Source organism: Daldinia vernicosa, assembly GCF_022497035.1.
Source record: "Daldinia vernicosa strain CBS 139.73 unplaced genomic scaffold F5Y00scaffold_19, whole genome shotgun sequence".
Classification (NCBI taxonomy): domain Eukaryota; kingdom Fungi; phylum Ascomycota; class Sordariomycetes; order Xylariales; family Hypoxylaceae; genus Daldinia; species Daldinia vernicosa.
In genome coordinates, this window is record NW_025953935.1 from 127,759 (window position 1) to 137,245 (window position 9,487).

General features: G+C 48.0%; 2 protein-coding genes across 2 annotated transcripts; one reads left to right on the top strand and one right to left on the bottom strand.

Moving 5' to 3' along the window:
* Positions 1-2,728: 2,728 nt before the first annotated feature.
* F5Y00DRAFT_252733 (uncharacterized protein) lies at positions 2,729-4,418 on the top strand (the record flags this gene model as incomplete). The annotated part of the gene is made up of 2 exons (XM_048009965.1): positions 2,729-2,788; positions 2,841-4,418. 2 exons carry the CDS (start codon positions 2,729-2,731, stop codon positions 4,416-4,418), a joined length of 1,638 nt encoding a protein of 545 aa, XP_047865490.1.
* A 507-nt stretch (positions 4,419-4,925) lies between these two features.
* F5Y00DRAFT_53704 (putative RAD50 protein) lies at positions 4,926-9,221 on the bottom strand. The gene has a single exon (XM_048013778.1). The coding sequence runs from the start codon at positions 9,023-9,025 to the stop codon at positions 5,102-5,104; it is 3,924 nt and encodes a 1,307-aa protein (XP_047865491.1). The 5' UTR covers positions 9,026-9,221; the 3' UTR covers positions 4,926-5,101.
* Between the last annotated feature and the right edge of the window lie 266 nt (positions 9,222-9,487).

Genomic DNA, 9,487 nt, shown 5'->3' on the forward strand with positions numbered 1-9,487 from the left:
CTTGGTATCGCGACGGCCGACGTACTGCTGTGGATATTGCGCTTGCGAGTACTGTGCGTATTCTTGCTCTGGAGAATGAAATGATTGATTAGAGGGGATTTGCCGGAAGCCCGCTGAATCCCCAGCCAAAAAGGACGGAGATGTGTGTCCGAACGCCAGATTGTTGGTACTGGACTCCTCTGAAAATGAGGAGTCGAACAGATAGCGAGCGCGAATAGAGGATGGAAACGATCGAGAAGCTTATTGGCGAAGTTATTATTATGACTCGGTCGATGACTTCAATTCGTTTAACCGTTGACCTGTTATCCTCTAGTTTTTTTTTTCCCTTCTCCCACTGCTTCAAGCAATGCGAATAAGAGCCTGGCGGGGCTGGGCACCTGAATAATAATGAAAAGGGAACAAAGGAGTTAGTTGACGACAAAACAATCTTGACGTTAGTAGAGGCTATCAACGCCAATCTACGAAAACGTCGCGATGTATTGTGGATGATAAAAAACAATCGATGGCGAGGTTTTAATTATTGATTGCGAAGTCGAGAGAAGTTTGGACGTGCTGGACTGCCTGAAACAGATTGATGAGTTTGATCCGTGACGAGGGTGAATGAAGGCAGGGGGGTTGTATTCGGTTCTGTCCGCGGCCTAGACTGGCAGTCCAATTTGCTTGGCGGGCTCTAATGTGTCTTGAGTATGCGCGCCAAAAAGGAATCTCTTGGGGATTATTCGGTGCTTCTTGTCACAGTTAATCTCGAAGGATCGGCTCCTGATTATTCGACGAGTCGAAGTCGAAGACAGGGTCTCAGCGAGCGGTAAAAAGAAAGAAGAAAAAAAGAGGCCAAGTTAGTTACTGTAGGTGCTTCGCATCGTGGCTTGATGGGTTGCAACTAAGAGTTCGGTCGCTTTGCTGCTTTGAAGAACGAGGCGCAGTTGGAGACCAACACGGAAAATAGGGATAACGGGGGGAATCCGTGTGAACTAAGCGAGGGAATAGTCTCTGTAGGAAATGCGACGATACCGTTTGTGTTGTTTTTTTGTCTGATATGTCTAGTAGTGAAAGGGATGAGAAATTGAATATGAACGGTTATTCGGATTGAATGTCAGATGTTCTGCTGACGGGTGGACGGGGGGGACGCGGATCAACAGCTGTAATTCAATCCGAATTTCAAATGGGCTGTGCTGACATTTGACTCGACATTTGGAGCTGGGGCTGTTTTTTTACGGGGATGAGCCATGCGCTAGTGGTGGGGATGCTGGGATAGTAGGACTTTTTCGGTAACTTCTGTTAGTGACATTTGTTAGTAAATTTGCTACATGCTTAGTGTCATGCTAGCGAAGACTACTTTTAGAGATTTCCATTCTTGATGTCGGGAAAGGGCATCTCGACCACCTTTCTCCCCTACCTTCAGTACCCAGGTACCTTTACTACGAAAATACGTACATGTATGTATGCAAATGCTACTACTAATGCATCACTTATAATGAAGGTTACGTATATCTAATGCTTAAACTATAGTATCTCTATCAGTTGGTGCTTCATTGGATACCTGTACGTATACAAATAAAATCCCTTGGTATTCGTAGTCCATGTCCAGTCCTAGTTATTCGAGAACGCCTCGACTTCGTATTTATGAGTCTGTGTAACTACCAAGACTACTTGGCTGAACTGTGGCATTCAGGTGTAGGTATATATTCTGTCCTATTCACTTTAACGCTTGTACTGTAAAGTTAATCAGGTTGATCGGGAGTTTCTTCTTCGAATGAGCCTTACACGCAATACGGAATTGGTTTATTTGTATGCATGTACAACGTAATACATTGCGTTCCCATCTACCAAACCCTGTGAGGACCCTTATGCAGCAAGTTATTTACGAACCGCTGTTATCTCAGATGCACAGGGACTTTCAGCCTAGCGGAGTCCCGTTCGCGAAATAATCCATATAATCCATGGAAATATGAGGTGGACAGGGTAGCGCAATGCCAAGATGGCTCAGCCCCTTGGATGGTCAATGTTGATCACCAAGCTACCTAACATATCCATCCTCTTGTGTAAGTTATAGGCTATTACGATTGTTATGAAAGCTTTTCAATAGTTGCTATGTGAATGTTATTTGATAACTCTTATTTGTTTGCAACGCAACTTCTCTTATTTAAATGTCGGAGTGGATAGGTTGTAAGGAGAAACTCTAGTATAATTGACTAATAAACTCTGAAACGAACCTCCACATTCACAATTCGGCCTTTTGCATTCCCTCGTGTTTGTTACGTACCTACTTACCTAATCCTTGTTAGAGCCCTTTTACAGGTTTATCACACGGAATTCCATTAGATGCATTAGATGATGCATTAGATGGAAGTTGAAAGTTGGAACTCAGCCTCGGACGATCTGCACTGCCACGGGCTACCTCCAATTAGGTAATCAATTAGCGGAGGCCCCACGCTGCTGGCAAACGCGCATTAGCGCATCAACGCATCAACGCAACTACGTCAAAAAATACTAGACACGCGATTCGGCGTCAACGCAAAAAATCTACTTACTACTTGCTACTTACCACCATACTTACCTTACAACCCGTAGCGCCTTAATACCACCCGATATGATGGAAATTGACGAGGAGGACGTCTTACGCGCAATCGCGAACGGTGGTTCGATTGACTTGTAAGCATACACTCACTCGCTATGGCTTTCGATTCACTTTCGTGGCAGGGTTTCTTACTATTAGGAACAGTTCAATATGGCCAGCTCTATTATCTGGAATAGTGGCGCGAATCGAAAAGGTCGGTGCCTATTATATGTCAATATTATATGTTAACTTTAGGCGATCAAGTATTAAACTCTGCAAGTAGATCACACATCATGAATTCCCAATACCTAACCTGCCATCCACCGCGGTTGCTACTACTGCTATTCCTTCTTCGATACCACATCCGCCTTTAGCTCGACGTTACTCAGAACCCACAGAGACCTTCCTGTCGCCACTACCGTCGTCACCTTTAGAGCCGACGAGCTCAGCGTCTTCTCAAGATAATAAAGAAAATACACCCATTGCGCCGCGAGTAAACCCGCCGTCCACATCAGCTCCTGCTGCTTCCGCAAGCTTTCCTCCCGGCACGCTACCACCACAAATCATCTCTATGCTTACCGAGATAACCTCTACTTTAAAATCTACATTCCCCAAGTATCCTCCACATACTTTACAACGCTTATCAGAGCTTGTCCTAGCACCTAGAAATCATTACCGCACATTACCAACTTATCTCCATGCCCTCGATAGAGTCGTCCATGTGACTTCGGGTCTTAACATTTATCCACTCCCTCCGGCCGTGCCGGATATGAAAACAGCATCGCTACTAACGAATGGAATATCCGATACCATAGCCTCGCCGTCACCCTTCGCCGCACCCGGCAGTGACGAAGCTCTAGGCGGCGCACTCTTGACTCCTATCCCCTGGCTCCAGCCAAACCAGCACGGAATCGGTGGGCCCTCGCAATCCTCGCTAGGAACACCGGGAACAAGAAGTCCTAACAGCCAAAATAGCGGGGCGGTCGGCCCAATAGGTGGTGATCTCGAAGGCGAGGTGCGTACGGAAAGCACCGAGACCATCGATGGTCCCAATGGTGTTGGTAGTATCGAGACGGTATCAGTGTCGGTGAATGGAATCCCCTCAATGGGAGCCCGTGGCATAGGCGTTACTCAAGGCGAATTGCTTAGGCAGGAACAACGTGCCGGCGTGGTACCCGTCAGCCAGCTTGTGCCTAGCCATCACGTACACGGCGGGAATCCGCACGCCCAGGTTCACCGGCGGGCGTCCACCTCCCCGAGCACCGAATCCCCTCAAAATGCGGCGACGCCGACTTCTTCATCCGGCAGTCCCGAGGCTGAAAGGAAGTCCCAGTCTCCTCCAAATGTAGATACTCCCACTTCTAGTAGCAGTACTGCCGCTCCTACCGTAGACGCCGACGCCCCTCTAGGCTCGGTTGTTGGCACGGACGAGGAGAAGCCGCACGCGCGCGGACCCGAGGAAATTGGGCCAGAGGACATGGGCCCGCAGCACGGCAACGCGAGTCTCGGGAGCACTACGATCGGCAGTCCAGGCGGTGTTGAGATGCAAGGCATTGACGTCGAAGCAGCGGTTGGTCGGAAAGCGGTAGGGGGCCGTGGAAGTAGCAAGAGTCCTCCGAAGACGGGCGCGGCGGGCGACAAGATGGACGTCGAGACATCGGAAAGCGAAGCTAGCGATCGAGAAACGAAGCGCGAGGCAGAGGACGAGCCGGAGGGCGCTGCGGGAGCGAAGAAACTAAAAGAGGATAAGGAACTTGCGCCTCAGACTACTGGAGAAGGACAGGTCGAGGCCGAGGCCGAGGCTATGGATACTTCTCCCGACGACAAGGGGGAAGCGAAAGGGGTGCAGGGGAGCGTCTAGGACAGGCTTCCTAATCTCCGCAGATGGCTGTAGTTGTTTGTTACGAAAGCGAGGAGAGAGAGCAAAGAGGGACTGTCCGGTCGCTGGTCGCGCGTAAGATAAGGACAGTTATTCCCAGGTCGAATTTGGTTGGAACTGGCACAGGAGAAAGGAAAGGGGTATACTGTATTTTTTTTATTCTCGTTCGGTCTTGGGATTTTCGGAACTTGTGACTTGATACCAGACGGAGGTGGATTATGGACTGTCGGAGACGGCAGTATAGCCATTTTACTGCTGTGACGTAGGATACTTTGCGTGAATGGACGACGCGTCGATTCAGCTCTGGCCTGCATTTATACGCCGTGGATTATTTCATGGAATGTTCACTGCACGGGCATTGGTAACCAGGGGATATGATTGTGCGTCGTACATCGTGATATTATTACGTAGGCTACCTAGCTCCGTACACGTATGAAATGCTCGTTCAAATCCATGCCGAGTGCCGAAGCTTCTCTTGGTGAAGCTGGTTAGAGTATGATACATGATTCCGTAGTCTGTTATCAGATCTCAGTCCTTTCGCATAACGCCAGCAAATTTTCAGCGCAAGTCAAGTCCGAAGCGCCAACATCAAGCATCTAGCGGAATATAGTAAACGGCCATCTTTTAACCAAGTATTGAGTTATTAAACATAAGCACTTCCTCCCTTAAAGAACGGTAGAAATGCTCTCGCGCTCAATGACGCTGTTCTGCTTGTCATCACGCTTCACGCGGTAAAAGTAGTCGCAGAAATCGGAGCAGCGCATGTGTCGGAGGAATTCCTCGTCGTGTGTGATGACGATGAGCTGGAAGTTGGCCTGCGCCTTCCGCGCCTTGATGATGGAATGCAAACTCTCCGCTAAGCTTCGAATATTATCGCGGTCGAGGTTGGTCGTAGGCTCATCAAGCGCGATCAGTCCGCAGCCGATACCGAACGATTCGGCTAATGCTAAGCGGATGATGATACTTGCTAGTACTTTTTGTCCAGCCGAACATCTTCCTCGCATGTCCATCTCGGTGTCCTGCTTCACCATGCAAACTCGGTAGTTGTATGAGCTGCGGCCCGTCGTGACCTCGCTGTCCGACTTGATTAGGATTGTATCTATGTCGGTGCCCTGGTATGTGCTCTGCCACAGCTCGCCTGCAATCCGGTTCACTTCCTCCATCTTGAGTGCGTGGTATCGCATAATGGCATTGCTGAGCGCTGTACCATACTTGCCTAGATCCTCTATCACTGCCTTGGTCGTCTCCACCTTGATATGTGTCTCACGATACTTGTCATTTGCCATTTTATACTCGGTTTCCCACTCGTCTATTAGACGCCCCAACTCACCATCCTTGCTCATCATTGTTCCCTTTATAGAACTTATATTCGCGTTCAGCATATGGCTTCGTGATTCCCAGTGTTTAGCCTCGGCGTCGAGCCGTTCGTAATCCTCGTTAGCATTACGAGACTCGAGCTCTTCGATCTCTCGTTTGAATTTTTCGATGTCTCGAAGAGTTTTACGGTAGGTGAGATTGTCCATGATATTCTTCTTTCTCAACTCACTATTGCTGACCTCCTCCTTGATTTTATTAGTTCGTGCTGTTAAGTCGTTCATGTCCTTCTCGATGCGCTTAATGACATTATCGAGCGACTGAATTTGTCGCTCATTAGCGGCGAGAAGCGCTGGACCGCCGCGATCCAGATAGTCTTGTATATCGTTGTTAACCAACTTGAGCTTATTCACTGATGTCGCAAGCCCGTCACGCTCATCAGCAGCTTTCTTCTCTTTCGCACGTCCCCTCTGTTGCGTATCATCTCGGATAGCCTTGGCCTTGGAAATCTCGGGCTCGATTAGCCCTATTTCTTTATCTGCTTCTTGGATAACTTCTTTTTGCTTGTTCATATCGTCCTTCTGAGCTTGAATCTGGTCTTGGAAGTATTTCTTCCTCTCAAGCTGCCGACTAGCGTCGCTGATCCTATTGCTTAGTCGACTCCGTTCAAGTTCAAGAGAGCTTATTAGATCCCGCATGCGCTGTCTGTCACCTGATAGCTGCGAACAATTGTGCTTTACCACTTTCATCTGCTCGGCGCATTTGTCTTGCATTTCATGGATCTCGTGGGTGCTTCGAACCGCACCGCTAGACTGCTGTTGAGACATAATACTCTCCACCTGAGCTTCAGCTTCTTCGATCTCTCTCTGTGTCTGAGAGATGTTATGTACCGTTTTCCTCATTGACTCGAGGTCTTGCTTTTCCTCTAGTCTTCCTCGGACGATCTCGTCCATCTCCTCAACGCTTTGCACCAAGACCTCTTCTCTTTCTTTAGCTACTTGGATCTCTCTATCAGTATCGCCTTTTTCTGACATTAGTCTAGCGTATGTTTCACTTTGAGGACGAACAGCTCGAAGATTTCCTAATAATTCTTCACACTCAGCCAGCTCGGTTTGCATCTCCTCTTTCTTAGTTTCCCCGAGCGCTTCTTTGATTTTCTTAACCAAGCGCGACTTCTCACTCACGTCGACAAAGGTGCGATCGCAGAGCTTACACCTATTGTGTTTATTTAACACTTTCTGGCATTCTAGATAGTAGTCCTTAAAGTGTTCGAAGAGGGCTAGATCCTTTTCCAACGTAAGGATCTCTTCCTCGAGACGCTCGATCTCTTGAGGTAACTTATCAACGCTCGGTTCGGACGTAGAATCTGCTGCCTTGAGCGCATTAAGTACCGCTAACTTGCATCGCTCCATCTCTTCATTATGCTTCCTGGCCGTCGCTTGTGAACTAGAAAGTGTATACTGCACTTGCTTAAGTTGCTGGACAGTGTCGTCGCGCTTTCGGACTGATTCGTCATAGGCCTGTGTCTTCAGCTGTAGAGCATTCTGAAACTCGCGACTAATGGTTGAAGGCTCCCACGAGCCGCTGACCATGCCAGATATCTTGTCGCTCCAGGTACTAGTAAGAGTATCTAATTTCCGCTTCTTGTCAGCCAACTCCATCTTGCGAACATCTAATTGCGCTCGGTCAGAAAGGAGCTTGGTAGATTCCATGAGTTCGAGCTTAAGTTTATTATTCTCAGCCTCGAGTTGTTGCAATTTGCTCTCTTCCTGCTGCAATCTCGTATCGAAGTCAGCCTTCTGCAATTCCTGAGTAGCCTGTCCGAGCCGTTGCTCTACATCTTTGAAAGATGCGTCAAGTAACGCCTTGCTGCCTTCATCAACCTCCACCGAGCTGAGGTCTTTTTGGAGGGCCGCAATTCGTTTCTCTATCTTGCCAATTGCTTGCCTCGCAAAAACGCGGTTTTGCGTATGGCGAGCCTTCTGATTGTCCAAGTCGCCAATGGCGGCCCTCTTTTTTTCGAGCTCATCCGCATTTTCAGACTGCAGACTCTCGAATTCTCGCTTCTTGTCTGCTAGGAGAGTTTGAATTCGCTCCTGAAATGCCTGGACTTTGCGGTCGTCCAGATCTCCATCGAACCCACGAATACTATGCGATTGGGCTGCTTGATGGATGTGCTCGATCCGCAAAGCAAGCTGGCGTTCGTACTTGGCTTTGTCGGATTGGTGCATACCCTGTTCTGCGAGTTTCTCCTTTATCTCATCGCCGGTCTTCGAGTGATCCTTCTGGTACTGCCGGAATTGCTCGATGTTCTCTTTATGTTCCTGTTCAAGCCTAGTAACCCGATCTTCGTACTGTGCTAGAGTGTCCTGCAACCAGTCGTCGGGCTCGTCCATCTCAGTCATTCTGGATTTCGTCTCCTCTAATTTCTGTTGAAGGTAGCCAAGTTCTCGCTGATTGCTCTTCAAATCGTTCACGATATTCAGAAAGCTGTTCGCCTCCCGATGCATCTCGACAGCATTCTGATCAGCCTCGTTCTTCTCCTTCTCCATCTGTTCCCATTCCTTCCGTAGCCGCTCTATTTCTTGGAATAGTTCCTGAGATCGCTTTTCACATCTGTCAGCCTTCTCCTTGTTGGCTTTGTCTTGGCCTTCCATGATCTTATATTTTTGTAGATCCTCCCCTTGTTTCTTTTTTAGCAGTTTAAGGTTGTCGATTGCTTTGGTATATTTCATGGCCTCGAAAATTTCATCGAATCGTTTTTTGAGAGCTGAAGGTTCACTCATAGGCCATAACGATTCGTCTTGATGGCAGAATATCACGGCGTCGAGGATAGCTGGGGCGACACCTAGACTGGTAGGAACGGCGGTGTCGAGGTTAATTACTCTAGAAGAGGTTGAGTTCTTTTCACCTCCGTGGTCGGTGAGGAGGGTACCCTCTAGGGTTTTCTGGGACCTCGTGGTCTTCTTCACGGTGAGCTGTAGACTACGAGTGACCACATAAGTAGTATCAGGAGGAACCTTGAACTTGAGCTTGACCTGCGCCAAAACCTCTCGTTCTCCGCATAGCTTAGGATCGTGAATGAAAGCACCTCCCTTGCTGTTGGGAGGAAGCTCGCCAGTGGTGGCATATTTAAGACACTCGATTATGGTAGTTTTACCTGAGCCATTATACCCCACGATGAGAGTAAGAGGGGTGTTGAACTGGATAGTCTCTCGAGTGAGATGACTGAAGGACCGAACCCCCGAGATGGACAGCTTGTCTATCTTAGACATCGTGACAGATCAAAGTCCCGAGTTTTCCGGACTACAAAGCGGTCGTCCCATGCTATGAAACTAATATTATCTAGTAGTCGTAGTCCAGAGAGCTTCGCTAATTAATGAGAATTCTTGAGATGCGTATTTCTTTAGTTGGTTTTTTACGTGGTGGCAATGGTTTATGAAGTTGCTTATGATTAATTTTTAATCGGACGCGTCGGGGTATAATTTTTGGAGGGGGACGCGCCTTAAGAATTGTACGTAAGTTGAGCTAGTTGAGTACTAATGTATATCTGGTACTAAGTTAGTACCTGCAGCAGCCTAAACTTAATTGCCTCTTAGGCCATTGCATAGAAAGCAGGAGCAGGCAAATTCAATCCTAGATCTGCCCTCCCGGTGTAGTTCCACTTTATGTATTGTACAACAACGTACCCTGGTAAACGTAATAGACATACTTAAACAGATGTAACAGGAGTGCAG

Coding starts and splice junctions, on each gene's coding strand:
- F5Y00DRAFT_53704 (XM_048013778.1), bottom strand. CDS start 9,025: ATGTCTAAGATAGACAAGCTGTCCATCTCGGGGGTTCGGTCCTTCAGT.